This window comes from Chionomys nivalis, chromosome 1, assembly GCF_950005125.1.
Source record: "Chionomys nivalis chromosome 1, mChiNiv1.1, whole genome shotgun sequence".
NCBI lineage: Eukaryota > Metazoa > Chordata > Mammalia > Rodentia > Cricetidae > Chionomys > Chionomys nivalis.
The window spans coordinates 162,160,288-162,174,958 of NC_080086.1; the positions used below are offsets into that span (position 1 = coordinate 162,160,288).

General features: G+C 40.4%; 1 protein-coding gene across 1 annotated transcript in view; it reads right to left on the bottom strand.

The window, feature by feature from the left end:
• The window catches only part of Mgam (maltase-glucoamylase), a 142,216-nt gene that overhangs the window by 102,351 nt on the left and 25,194 nt on the right, over positions 1 to 14,671 (bottom strand). Inside the window, exons 14-20 of the mRNA XM_057761536.1 lie at positions 9,064 to 9,181; positions 7,486 to 7,657; positions 6,250 to 6,366; positions 4,733 to 4,887; positions 3,285 to 3,369; positions 2,489 to 2,545; positions 1,873 to 1,997 (exon numbers count right to left, since the gene is read on the bottom strand). Of these exons, the coding sequence (XP_057617519.1) occupies positions 1,873 to 1,997; positions 2,489 to 2,545; positions 3,285 to 3,369; positions 4,733 to 4,887; positions 6,250 to 6,366; positions 7,486 to 7,657; positions 9,064 to 9,181 (829 nt within the window). The remainder of the gene's footprint in view (positions 1 to 1,872; positions 1,998 to 2,488; positions 2,546 to 3,284; positions 3,370 to 4,732; positions 4,888 to 6,249; positions 6,367 to 7,485; positions 7,658 to 9,063; positions 9,182 to 14,671) is intronic.

Consider the following 14,671-nt stretch of genomic DNA (forward strand, 5'->3'; position numbering starts at 1 on the left):
CCAGGAATTAGAAAGTGGTAACCATCACTCTGCTGGAAGAGTTGGAGATAATATCTGATTTTAGCTGGGACCTTTGAGAAAGTAGCTGGACATGGAGAGTGGATGTAGCTTGGTGATAAAGCGTTTTCCAAAGACGCATAGTCTTTTGCAAAGGGTACCACATGAGAATCCTAAATGCATTAAGACAGGTGACTGCAAGAGAACAAGAATTGCAACCTTTGTCCAGGGCAGGCCTGAGTGCTGAAGGCACCCCAGCAAAACTACTGCTCAAGGCGATGGTAAGTCAGGCTGCTGTTTCTAAACATGGAGTCAAGATTTTAAGCAGGCTTCTCATCAGCCTTCATTGTCCGCCATGTTCAGAGAGTCCGGTTTTAGCCTATGCTTATTCAGTCCCAGTCCAGCTGGCCTTGGTGAGCTCCCAATAGATCAGCCCCACCTTCCTGGACCTGGATGAAGGGGGGAGGACCTTGGACTTCCCACAGGGCAGGGAATCCGGACTGTTCTTCAGACTCGAGAGGGAGGGGGAATGGAGTGGAGGGAGGGGGAGAGGAGTTGAGCAGGGGGAGGGAAATGGGAGAGGTGGAAATTTTTTCAACAACAAAAAAAAAAATTAAAAAAAAAAGATTTCAAGCAGAGCAGCAACAGGTCAGTACGCTCATTTTAGGAAGGTAAGGAGTGGCCAAAACAGACTGATGGCAAGCAAATAGAGAAGGAGAAAACAGGAGTCTTTGTATTTACCTTTAAAAATGTCAGTAATTTGAAATTTTCAGATAATAAGTTGATTTCAATGGAAAACACAGCTTCACAGAACTCTAAGAACTCCCAGGATATTAAAATCTAATAATCTAATACTCTCTGGGACACGTGACAGAAACATGCAGCTCTTCAGTGGAGTGCACATGGAGTCTACAACTGGAGTCAATGGCATGTGAGAAAAAAATCTGAGACATTGGTGGGTGGCTGTGTGTGTGTGTGTGTGTGGTGTATAATTTGAAACAATTTTAAGATTTAAATATACTTTAATCATATTCTCTCTCAAGTCCTTCCAGATCCTCTCCCACCACCCACTCAACTTTAAATTCTTTCTCAAAAACAAACAAAAACCCAATACAGCTACAATATCTCCCCAAATCAAAACAATAAATAAATAAGGCCACTACCACCCCCACTCCACCCCCGCAAGAAGAAACACTAAGCTGTAACCAAATAAACACACACATACACAAAACAACCTGGAGTCCATCATAGGTTGGTCAACTACTCCTGAACATGAGACCTGTCCTGCTATCCTGAAGTGGCTGATATGCCAGTATCACTCTGCTGAAATAAATTGTTTTTCCCTCTCCCAGCAGGTGTATGTGATGGTTTAGATGCTAACCTTGACCTAGCAGCTGGGTTTTCCTTAGTCACAAAAAGGAAACAGCTCTGTGGGAGGGATGGAAGCAAGGGTGAAGGCTGGAAGAAGTGAAGGTTATAATGAGAATTCGTGAGTCAAGAGCAGAGAGCCACTGACAGACACACAGGTCAAAGCAGGGAGGGAACCATGTGACCAGGCTTGCCCAGCATAGTCGTCCCCAGACATGAGGCTTTCAGTGAGAAAGCTGAGCATGCACGGGGAAACCAGCAAAGCTGAGAATTCTAGCTTTCAGCATGTTCTGACACGTTCAGAAAGTTGGGGGAGGGAGTAGATTAAAATCAAAGCAGTCAGGGTGCAGCTCTAGGTCATAAACTTCTAGAGGAAAGGTCAAGTGAAGCTCAAGGGGGTGTACCCCACTCCGGCACCTTTCCCACCCACAGTCTGGTCAACAGACCATCGCAGGAATGCTCCCCTTTGTCAGCCATGCACCCGCTTAAAGACATCCGGTGCTCTACCTTGCTGTTGTGGTTGTGCTTGGCTGTTGTGTGGGGAAGATGTAGCCTCCTCGAAGGTGAAGTCCAATTTTATCTCCAGGAAGTTCCATCTCAACGCTTTGCTTTCTCCAAGTCAGTTGTGCCCCCTGAGGCAGGTAGATAAATCACACACATTGGCCTCATAGTATGTGAGCTTCCAGGGCCCACATCATGCTGAGTTCTCCACACGGCTATCTCTTTTCCATCTAGCTGAACTACTCTCTACCCAGACAATCCAACAAAAGGAGCTCAAACTGTAGGTCAGTTCAGGGTTTGTAAAGCAGTTTTGCCATTTGATGGACATTTTGTGAGCTGACACTTCTGAGCAAGTCATCTGATTTGGGGCCAGGCTCAAATCACCCATCAGTCTCTGTAACGCTTGCTCATGAGAAGCCCTTTGAGTCTTTACCTTATTACTGCACAAAGTGCATGTGTGTTACATTCTAAGCTTGCTCTACTCAGACTCTGCTGTGAAGTTACAGAAAACACTACAGAGATACTCTTTTGTGCAGAAATGGGAGTTCTCAGCTCCAGAGGGGCACCTCTCTACACAGCTGCGGCTGTAGTTGTGAGTTTAAGAAAATTTCCAGCTACTTACGGTCTCATAGTCATACCAGACGGCATCAGGTACATAGGCTTTCACTTTTACTGCACCCTAAAATTAAATTTAAAAAATATTATCCTCATGACTCAGCCTCTGATGACATGAAATAGATGTCTTAGCATAGGGGACTTCCCAGCTGTATTCAGAGAAGGTAAGTGTAGTCTCGTTTTCTCTGTTGTTGAACTATGCCTTTCTCCTAGGACAGACAGGAAAACTATAGCCTGGCAATCTGGGGCTGGAGGATCACAAATAGCAGCAATTATAATTAGAAATAATAAAAAGGATGGTGAAATACACTGGGGGGGGGCAATTCCAGCTTTCTGTGGATTATCTCATTGAGTTATCTCTGTAGCTCATACGTTAGATGCTGTTATGATTCCTACCTTTAAAGTTGGGAAGCCTATGCAATAACTCTCCTAGCCTTCTCACCTAACTGGCAAAGATCATCAACCCTGATCACTTTGACTTTAGAGAGAGTGCTGATCTCTGTTTCATCCTGGTTCCACATCTCAGAGCAATAATAGTCGGTTATAATGACCCGATGAGCCAGAGGCTCATTCCCAAATCTAAGGGACCAGTTTGTGCTTTTACACTGGTTGAGAAGTTGTCTATAAAAAGAGGCCTCTAAAGAAGAAAACATAAATCAGATACGTTACTACAAAATGCCTTTGGATACCCTTTCTTATTGGCCCAACCACAGATTTTTGCAATAGAGGGGAGAGAAGATTTGGGGAGGAAGGAGCAGGAACAGAAGCAGAGGCTGCCTGCCTGCCTCTGTGAGAACACTTGCCTCATCCAGAACAGGAGTGATGAGGAGTCCTGGTCCCCACAGAAATTGCTGGTGTATGCCCCACGTATTGCTGTCCTCATAGAACCTAGAGAGCAAAGAGATAGGTCAGAGAGAAGTAGACCAGTACTCCTGGAATCTCTCTCCAAGTCCAACCAAAGCATACAGGCCATCCCGAAAACACCCAGTCACTGTGGGATACCTACTCTACCCCACCTCCTTCCATCTCGTGTAGATCTGTGTCCCACCACATGTAGCTTCCTACAGGTGACAGAGAAGTTTCTATTTCAGTATTTACGCTAGGCTGACTTTACTGTTGTTTGCTGTATCTCCCTTTGGAAGATAAATAAAATAACCTACAAATTATTATGACTTTAACTTATTGTCAAGGAAGATCTGGGGCTGGTCCTAGTGGCACAATGCCGGCAATCTCAGATATGTAGATATCAGAAAAAATCGTAGCTTCAAGTCCTGCCTGAGCTTTACAGAAAGCTCCAGGCCCACTCAAGAGAATTAACAGATCTGGTCTTAAAATAAAATGTGGTGTCACATGCCTATAATCTCAGCACTTGGGAGGCAGTGAGAGGCGAACCTCTGTGAGTTCAAGGCCCGCCTGGTCTACAAAGCAGGTTCCAAGACAGCCAGGGCTACACAGAGGAAACCCTATTGTGAAAGAACCAAAAAAAAAAAATGTGTTCAGAAGGACTGGCTGTAAGGCTTAGTGGTAAAGAACTTGTGGACCATGCTCAAAGCTTGAGGTCCACTTCTCAGTCTCAGCCTGTCCCACAGCACAGCAAAATGAAAGAACCACACCAGATCAAAAGCATACCAGAAAACATAAAATATTTAAGTTTTTCTACGTTAGGATATCTGCTTTTAAACAAGTGATTCCAGGAGGTGAAATTTTTACCCTGGAAGTGATTATGAGTGCATATACGTGTCTAAGGTTCTCATCGGCCAAACGTGAGAGTCAGCAATATCTTAACAAGCAAAGGTTCCCAAGAAACTGCATCCTGAGCTAAATCAGTGCTGCCAAGTGGCTGGCGAATAAAAGGAATTGGGTTTTAAGGATCACTTATGAGATTCTTGCTTGTTTTTAAAGTGTAGACACATTCCTAGAGACTCAACAGAGTCCTAGCATCATAGTATATATATATAGCACAGAGAGACCATCAAAGCCTTCTCAGATGCTTAAAATTAAGCTAAAGAGAAGGGAGGGGTAGCTAAGTGGTAGATTCCTTGCCCAGTATATGAAAAGCCTTGAGGTTGTTCTACAACACACACGTGTGTGCACACACACCTGAAAACCTTGCTTGGATGGCCTTATATTTTACTCTGCTATTTTCTGCTATTAATCAAAATCACCAAGTTTGCATTAACAAAAGTTTGCTATTATCTGCTATGAGTCAACATCACCAAGTTTGCATTAACGGAACGTTGGGAGGACTTACTCATGCACAAGGGGCCTAGCCACGGTGTCTCCCCGGCTGTGCGCACGGTAGAAAAGAGTGTACAGGTAAGGCAGCAGAGTGTATCGGATGTTAAGGTAGTGCCTAGATGAAGTCAACAGCAAGGAATTGTCTCCAAAAGAGGCAGGATCCTGGTCCTAAATGGAAAGAAAGATTTGCAGTTGTGGGTTCACTATGGAATAGCTGTGCATACCCAAGACGACCTCAGATGCCTTGCAGCATAGCCCAGGGTTTCATGAGACATGATCCAGGGCCTTGGTTGCACATGGCCTGAGAGTAGCACAGCTGGAGGGTAGAACCATGACATCGAGCAAGTTGCCATGCAATTTACAACTTAGCCTGCCTCGTTCTTGCGTTAGAATGGTCCCATTGAGAGGTTATCTTACACAATTTTGAATGGTTTCCCCATCTTCGTTCTCACTACAAAAACAAGTAAAGCAGGTAGAGTGCACACAAGTTTTATAAACCTCACAGAGTCCCATAATTTCCATTTTTATTTTGAGATTTCTGAGATTTCCTGATAGGGGAGAGTCTTTTGTTTTGTGTTAATTTCATTGGTTAAATAAAGAGACTGCCTTGGCCCTTTGATAGGACAGAAAATTAGGTAGGCGGAGTAAACAGAACAAAATGCTGGGAGAAAGAAGCCGAGTCAGTCAGTCGCCATGATTTTCCCACTCCAGACAGACGCAGGTTAAGATCTTTCCTGGTAAGCCAGCTCGTGGTGCTACACAGAATATTAGAAATGGGTTAGATCAATATGTAAGAGCTAGCCAATAAGAGGTTAAAACTAATGGGCCAAGCAGTGTTTAAAAGAATACAGTTTCCGTGTAATTATTTTGGGGCATAAGCTAGCCATGTGGGAGCTGGGGTGGTGGGACACAGCCCGCTGCTCCATCAACAATTTCCATTTTTGTTTTAGTGGTGTGATCGTCGTCAACTTCCCAGCATCTAACCTTCTAGTGCACAGCACTTCCCTCCTGCTGCCTTGAAAGGGGAGACTTCCTGCTTGGTGCTGCTGTGTGACCCCTGGAAGTATTCTACATAACATGGAATCTATCTGCACTTCTCAATTAGGGATTTTTAAAGTCATGTTTGCTAGGTAACCCAGGCAAGGTATCTATCTCCTAATCCTCCTGCTCGCGCCTCCCCAAAAGTTGTGTGACCACATCCAGGTAGAATCTTGAATTCTAAACTGTTTACTTAAATGACGAGCTGTGCATCCTAATCAGGCTGACTCTTAATGTTATTATTTAAACATCCAGAATTATATATGTGTGTGTGTGTGTGTGTGTGTGTGTCAGTGGCGACAATAAGTGAGAGACTGAGACATTGAGACATTTTATGATCAACAGGTCCCCGTTAATGGCAAGCAGGTCCTAAATCAGTATACATGAAGGATATTATGAAGCTGGCTCTGCAGATTTTATGGCGGGGATACAAACAGATCCAGTCCTAATGCGTAGCCAGTGTACGTTGATTATACTTCCCAATTGACTTACCTTATAGCCCTGGCCATTGTGATTCCGGGAAAATGGATAAAACGCCCCCAGCTGCATCCAGCGCCTGCAGAGCTCCTCAGAGGTGTCCTCGGCGAAGCCACATATATCGGCCCCTACCTGTAATACGTGGACAGCGTGTTTATCAGACTTCTTCCACCAGGACCTTCCTAACTGAACCTTGTTCAGATCTTCTACCCAGAAGGCTAACGTGGCCTGGTCAAATCAGCAGAGAGCCTATGTCCACACCGCTGCTAGATGGCTCCTTTCCTGCCATAACCTCTTCATCTTGTTAAACTGAGCACTATAACGTTTTATGGACAGTATCTGGCAATACCAATATTATACCACATGTGTTTGTAAAGTCCCACTCTGATCACGCCACTCACGTCACCAAACTCCCACGGCTTCCTCTCTAGCCTGCCTACCAGCCCTTGAAACCTGGTTCCGATCCACCCTTCCAGACAACCTTCCGCTCCAGTTTCACCCCATCTCAGAGGCCCATCTGTCACCCTCTTTGTGCTCCTTTTGCTTGTGTTTATTTCGTGGTCTTAAAATGAGCTTCTCCCCTCATTAGCCAGATTACACAGTTCAACTTAAGCACCATCTTTCTAAATATGAGGCTTTTGATTTATTTTTACCTGACTCTCTCTGTCTCTTATATCAAATTAATAAAGCTTTTTTCTCAGAATCTGTCCTAATGATTAACATGTACAGCTCTATGGATGTTTATCCAAATAATCACTGCCATAATTATTTGTTTACTTTTACGTCTCCGTATTTTGTTACTGTGTGCCATTCTGCTTAACTTAGCACCTTGAACATAGGAAGAGCTCAGTGAGTGTGCCTATTGAATTTGACTAAGTAATGCAAAGCCCATCTAGTGATACAGGGCTATTTCTTCACCTGGGAACTAGCTACATAGATGTGTTCTACGTATGCATACATGGGAACTAGTTACATAGGTGCACTCCATGCATGTATGCATCTGACGTAGACTAGAGGATTGGTGCAGCCTTGTACATTACACATTAACAGTATTTCAGGAGCTATCAGGGTTGCACTTTCTATTCCCATCCGGCCATTCAGATAATGATGTTGTGGTATCAGGGCCACGGTGATGGTGATGAAGAATGGACATAAAACTTAAGCCACGGCAGGATTTATAGTATGAAAACTTATCAGCAGAAAGCTTCATAGGGACTGAGAGTCAAAACATAGCTTGGGACAGAGACTCACCATTGGGATACCGAAAAGGCTGAACTCAAGCATGCCTGGAATGGACCACTGAAGGTCCTTCCAGGTGGCAGTGTTGTCTCCTAACCAGTGGGCTGCAAACTTGCCAGATCCCGCAAAGGTAGACCGCGTGAGGATGAAGCTTCTCTTGTCTGGGAACACGGTCTTCACGGCTCTAGGAAGGGACGGATATCGAGAAATCAGTGGGGAGCTCAGCTGGTCTCAGAATAACAATAGCAAGAATATAAAACACAAACGCCTCATTCCTCTCCACTCCTTTTCTCCAAAATGGGTTAGAGGTGCTGTTTAGAAGCAGTTTGGACCGCGACACTCATTCATGTTTTGCTTCGCTTGGTTTATATACATATCATTAACCTCTTAATTTCCAACAACTTCAAAAGCGGCCTTGGAAAGGTTGAAAACTAGAGGTGTAAGAATTTTATATATATATAAAAAAGAGCGAAACTTATCAGAAGTAAGGGTATATTAGTCATTCTCTCACAGGACCTCAGAGACAAAACCAAAGTGGACTTCGCAACGCTACTTTTGAAAGTTTTATGCAGAAAAAAAAAGTGGGTAATAATTTCACAAGAAAAATGCCTTAACATTAAACATAAATTGTGTACTTTTGAAACCAACTACATTAAATAATTTTAAGTTAAAGGTCTGCATGTGTGCACATAACTATATAAAAAAAAAACAACCTGCAGGGCTGGATTTGTAGTTTGATGGTAGAGCACTTGCCTAGCAGGTAAAGCCCTGGGGTCATTTCCTTCACTGAAGAAACATTTACCGTGGAAATTTGCCATTTCTTTCAAAATGACTAAAATTATACCTGCTACTTTGCTAATCAGTGAATGTGTTCTTGGGCTAGTTTCTTGCTGTCGCTGTTCCAGAAAGAACATATTATCACTACATTTTCATCATTATAGAATTTAATTTCAGGCAAAGGTAAAGTAGAAGGCTTTTGGGTGTAACCTAAATCCCTAATGCGCATGGATATGTACAAGCTACTTAGCCCTCTATATCTTTTATTTTTACACTATGTAGAAAGATAAAATGTATAAGTAGAGGGCCTTTTAGATATTTTTCTTGGATACATTTCTTAAAAGTTTTCTTTGATTTTTCTATTCATTTATTTGTTATTTCATTTTTATATATTCTGCAAATACTTACTAGATTTCTTATTCTCTACACACCAGTTTCTTAATTCACTCAGTAATGATGACCATATTTTTTAAATATTTGTGTCAGCTTTAAGTGTATGTATGTGTGTACCTGTACACATTGGGTGTGTGCACATTAAGTGCAGGTGCTAGAGAGGACCAGAAGAGGGCATCAGATTCCCTGGAACTGTAGTTACAGGCAGTTGTGAGTAACCCAACATGGGTGCAGGGAACCAAATTCAGGTCCTCTAGGACAACAGTACATGTTCTTAACATCTAAGCCGTCTGCCCAGGACCTCCCTCCCCCAATTTTACCTTTTATTTCAACTTCTCACAAATACTACATGTGAGTCTCTAGGCTACTTTCAGATCCATAATTTGATGACATATAAGTTTATAATAATAATGGACTCACTCTGCTGTGGCAATGGCCATGGAGTAGCCATACAGATTGTGGACATCATAGTGCTTGCCCCAGTGCTGAGTTGCATCCATGCAGAGAGTCATAGAGAACAACTTCCCATCCAGGATCTCTGCAATAACAATAGCAAATCACCCATCAGGAAAAACCTTACATGCCAATTTCTTACTTCCTAACTTCCACGCAACCTGCAAAGATGGCTGCACTGTAGCCATCCTGAAAACAAACATGCTGTGTTCTTTTAGCCAGAAGACCATGTAGTTGATGCAGTTTTTCTGATACAAAAAATACATTGTGCCACCCACACACTCCTGATTCTCAGAGGCAGAGTAGACTCTAGTTCAGCTAAAACTTCATTCAGAGTTTTCCAAAGCAATTGGCTCAAACTACAAAACATTGAATTAAAGTGTAATTTAACTTCTGACTCCTTTTTCTCTTGATCATATATTGCAAAGAGTGATTTCTAGTCTTAGTTTTAGTCAGATATTCTCCGCTCCTATTGTACCACTGTGGTTCCCACAGAAATGAACTGTGTATTCTATTTATTAAAATAATTTCTTGGTAATTTATTTACTTCTGACCTATTTTTAAATTCATTCTACATGTTAATGTCAGATTAATACTTCTAAAACCAGTTGACAGTCTTACAACCTTCTATCAAAACTATAAATAGCTTCTATCACAGAAAGAATTAAGTGATGACTGTTTGGCCTCCCATCAAATCTCTTCAACATTTGATTCTGACCTATATAAATCTGCCTCAAGTCCTAGTTTGCCCTCAGACTGAAGTGGCCATGAGTGTTATAATCCTACTTTTGTTCCTTCCTTTTTTTTTTTTCAGTTTCTTTATATGGCAGATTACATTGACAGATTTTTGTATGTTGAATCACCCTTGTATCTCTGAGATGAAGCTGATTCGATCATGGTGGATGATTTTTCTGATGTGTTCTTGGATTCAGTTTGCCAGTATTTTATTGAGTATTTTTGCAACAATGTTCATGAGTGAGATTGGTCTGTAATTCTCTTTCTTTTTTTTTTTTTTTCTTTTTTTTTTTTTTTTTTTTTTTTGGTTTTTCGAGACAGGGTTTCTCTGTAGCTTTGGAGCCTGTCCTGGAACTAGCTCTGTAGACCAGGCTGGTCTCGAACTCACAGAGATCCGCCTGCCTCTGCCTCCCAAGTGCTGGGATTAAAGGCGTGCGCCACCACCGCCCGGCTTGTAATTCTCTTTCTTAGTAATGTCTTTCTGTGGTTTGGGTATCAGGGTAATTGTAGCCTCATAAAAAGAGTTTGGTAATGTTTCTTCTTTTTTGACTGTGTGGAACCATTTGAGGAGTATTGATATTAGTTCTTTGAGAATCTCATAGAATTCTGCACTGAAACCATCTGGCCCTGGCCCTGGGCTTTGTTTTTTTTTTTTTTTTTTTTTGGTTGGGAGACTTTTGATAGCAGTTTCTGTTTCTTTAGCAGTTATAGGTCTATTTAATTTGTTTATCTGGTCTTGATTTAATTTCAGTAAGTGATATTTATCCAGAAAATTGGCCATTTCCTTTAAATTTTCCAATTTGTGGAGTACAGGCTTTCAAAACATGACCTAACAATTCTCTGGATTTCCTCTGTGTCTGTTGTTATGTCCCCCTTTTTATTTCTGATTTTGTTAATTTGGATATTCTCTCTTTGTCTTTTTGTTAGTCTGGGTAAAAGTTTGTCTATTTTATTGATTTTCTCGAGAAAAAAAACAACTCTTTGTCTCATTGATTCTTTGTATTGTTTTCTTTGTTTCTATTTTGTTGATTTCAGCTCTCAATTTAATTATTTTCTGCTATCTAGTCCTTCTGGATGAGTTTGCTTCTTTTTGTTCTAGAGTTTTCAGTTGTTCTGTTAACTCACTAGTGTGGAATTTTTTTAGCTTTTTATTTAGGCATTTAGTGCTATGAACTTTCTCTTAACACTACTTTCATTATGTCCCATAATATTGGGTATGTTTTATATTGAATTTTAGTAAGTCTTTAATTTCTTCCTTTATTTCTTCTTTGACCCATTGATTATTCAGGTGAGAATTGTTTAATTTCCATGTGTTTATGGGCTTTCTGAAATTAGTGTTGCTCTTGAATTCTAACTTTAATCCATGGTGATCTGATAAGATACATGGGGTTATGATGTAGGATTTGCCTCTGTATGCTGTGGTTACCATTAATGAATAAAGAAACTATTTTGTACCTATAGAAGGGCAGAATGAGCTATGTGAGGAAAATTAAACTGAATACTGGGAGGAAGAAGGCGGAATCAGGAAGAAGCCATGGAGCCACCAGAGACAGACACAACCTCATGGTGATGCACAGATTAATGGATATAGGTTAAATTAAGATGTAAGAGTTAACGAATGTAAGAACACTGGTTGCTCTACCAGAGGTCCTGAGTTCAATTTCCAGCAACCACATGGTGGCTCACCACCATCCATAATGAGATCTGGTACCCTCTTCTGGCCTGCAAGCAAACATCCAGACAGAACGCTGTGTACATTATAAATAAATAAATCTTTTTTAAAAAAAGAGAGAGTTAACCAATAAAAAGCTAGAGCTAATGGGCCAAAAACAGTGATTTAAATAATATGTTTCTGTGTGATTATTTCAGGACTGAGCTGCCAGGCAACCAGGAAACAAACAAGCAGTCTATTACAACAAATTGGCACCCACATGGCCAACTAAAATCCACTTAAAAACCTGAGAGAGCCTGAAAAGGAATTCTAAACACAAAAATACACAGTTTAACATAGCTTCTTGCTGTCTGTTGGCAGCATACCACAGTTCCTTTAAGAGAGGTTTTCCTGCTTCAGCAACAGCAGGAAAAAAAGTCACATTTTCAAAAACAGCAGCTTCCTGGGCCATGCTGCCAGCATGAACTCTGGCTCTTTCAGGAGACCAAGTATTTAAATGGGGTTTGTAAGCAGTGTGTTACAAACTACTTAATGGCTCGATATAGACCCACTGCATACTTGTAACTGGGGTGGTGAGCATGACTCAGAGGCAGTGAACAGACCTCCTTCACCATGTTGGACTTGGCAGAGCAAGCAGACAGTGCCATAGATCCCCTAGCAATTTCTGCAGCTTAGATTGTTAAGACATACTTCTGGTAAGAAAATAATTACAAATATACAATAAAGACAAATACAGATGAAAGACCTGTAAATGAGACACAGTGTGTTTTTTTAAAAAAAAAAATGTATGTGGGCTTCGGAGAGAGAGAAGAAACAGAGTATAGAGAGTTATAAAAAGAAGTAAATGGTTTGTAAAAAAATAAAGCAAAGTCTTTAAAGAGACAGAGAACAGACAACCATAGATTAAAAGGAGTAAAGAAAAATAAGTCACGTAAAGATGCAAAATTCACAGAGTCTGGATTATGAATATTATTGTGTTTTCTTTGAATTTTTTGACTGTGAAGGATCTAAGTAACCAACATATATACTTTAAAGATATCTTGACTTCAGAATTTGAGTCTAAGGATATATTACTTTAGAAAAGAGGTTCTTTTGTTTCCACAGAGGATGAGAACCTGTGGAACACTTCCAGACTAATGTGGTTTGATGGACCAAGACATCTTGAACACCCCTCAAAAAATTACTTTGCCCAATAAACAGTAAGAAGCAGAATGGAGAGAACTATACCCATATCCCTAAATGATTGTTTATGAATGTTTGTTTACATTTAAAGGGGGATATGTTATAGAGATTTGCATTGGTATGGATCTTGGTCTATTGATACAAATTTAAGGTCAATTTTGTTATGTGTATATTTCTGCTCTTGATTAAGATTTGTGTAACTCATTTTAAAATGTAATATATAATTACAAAATACAGGTTAATAGATAATCATCTCTAATAGTCAAGCTTCTATTCATGTTAGTTAGGTTTTCTAGATATATATAGAGAGATTTCAATTAGATAGGCATTCTTCAAACCTTTCAAAGACCTACAGAATATTGTATTTAAATGTTCTAAGAATTTAGGACTTTTTGTGACAATGAGACACATTTGCTCCTGGCAGCACCATTTATTTTAAGAGGAAGATGGTTATCAAAGAGACTCCCTATGGAGTTTGCTAGCCATTTGGGCAAGAAACTGCTCTTGCATGGACTGCTTTATGATATGCTGTGTGAACTTGATATGAAGGACCCACAGAAAAATGACTGCTGAGGTTGCCTAAGGAAGATAACACAGTCCTTCCGGGTTCATGATTCATGAAAGAGTCTGCCAGACATTCTGAAGGACATAGAAAAAAGTGACTGGTAAACTGCCAATAAAGGTTTGGAACTCTCTGAAATTTTCTGCTTCATGGAAAAGTCTGCCAGATACTTTGGGCCTGTAGGCTGAAGATGGATGCCCCGACAGTACAGAAGAACCTTGGGGGACTGTCTGCGCAGTGAGATGTCTCTGTCAATTCTAGAGTTTTAGAAGTTGCTTACGATGCACTTCCTGTTTACTTAGGTAACATTATATCCTTCTGGAGTCTTTGATAGAGTTGAAGAATTTATAGTTATAGTTTTCCTTAGTTATGATAAAAGATAAAGTATATTATATATATATAGTAACTGTAACTATTGCTTGATAACTGTTTTGCTATATATAATTTTCCTATTTTAAAGTTAAAACCTTCCTTTTTATTTAAACAGAAAAGGAGAGGTGATATGGTATTCCCCTCTGTATGTTGTGATTACAGTTAATGAATAAAGAAACTGCTTTGGAGCTATAGCAGGGCAATACTTAGCTAGGTGAGGAAAAGTAAACTCACTGGGAGTTTATTGGGAGAATGAATGTGGAGTCAGGGAGAAACCATGGAGCCACCAGAGACAGACATGCTGAAACTTTGCTGGTAGGCCACAACCTCATGGTGATACACAGATTAATGGATATAGGTTAAATTAATATGTAAGAGATAGCTAATAAGAAGATAAAGCTAATAGGCCAAGCAGTAATTTAAATAACATGGTTTCTGTGTGATTATTTCAGGTCTGAGCTGCCAGACAGCCAGGAAACAAACAAGTGGCCTATTACAACAGAGTTATTCCAATTTTTTTTGTATCTGTTGAGATTTGCTTTGTTACCTAGTATGCAGTCAATTTTTGAGAAAGTCCCATGAGGCGCTGAGAAGAAAGTTTATTCTTTTATGTTTGGACGGAATGTTCTATAGATGTCTATTAAGTCCATTGGAGTCATAACATGTTATACCCTCATTTCTCTGTTAAGTTTCTGTCTGACAGACCTGTTCAGTGGTGAGAGTGGGATGTTGAAGTCTCCCACTATTAGTGTATGGGGTTTAATGTATGATTTAAGCTTTAGTAGTCTTTCTTTTACATATGATGGTGCCCTTGTATTTGGGTCATAGATGTTCCATATTAAGATTTCCTATTGATGGATTTTTCCTGTGACTAATATGAAAAGTCCTTCTTTGTCTTTCTTGATTGATTTTGTTTGAAGTCTATTTTGTTAGATATTAGGATAGCTACAGCAGCTTGTTTCTTAGGTCCATTAATTGTAAATTTTTTTCCCAACCCTTTACTCTGAGGTGATGTCTGTCTTTGAGGTCGAGGTGTTTTTCCCATATGCAGC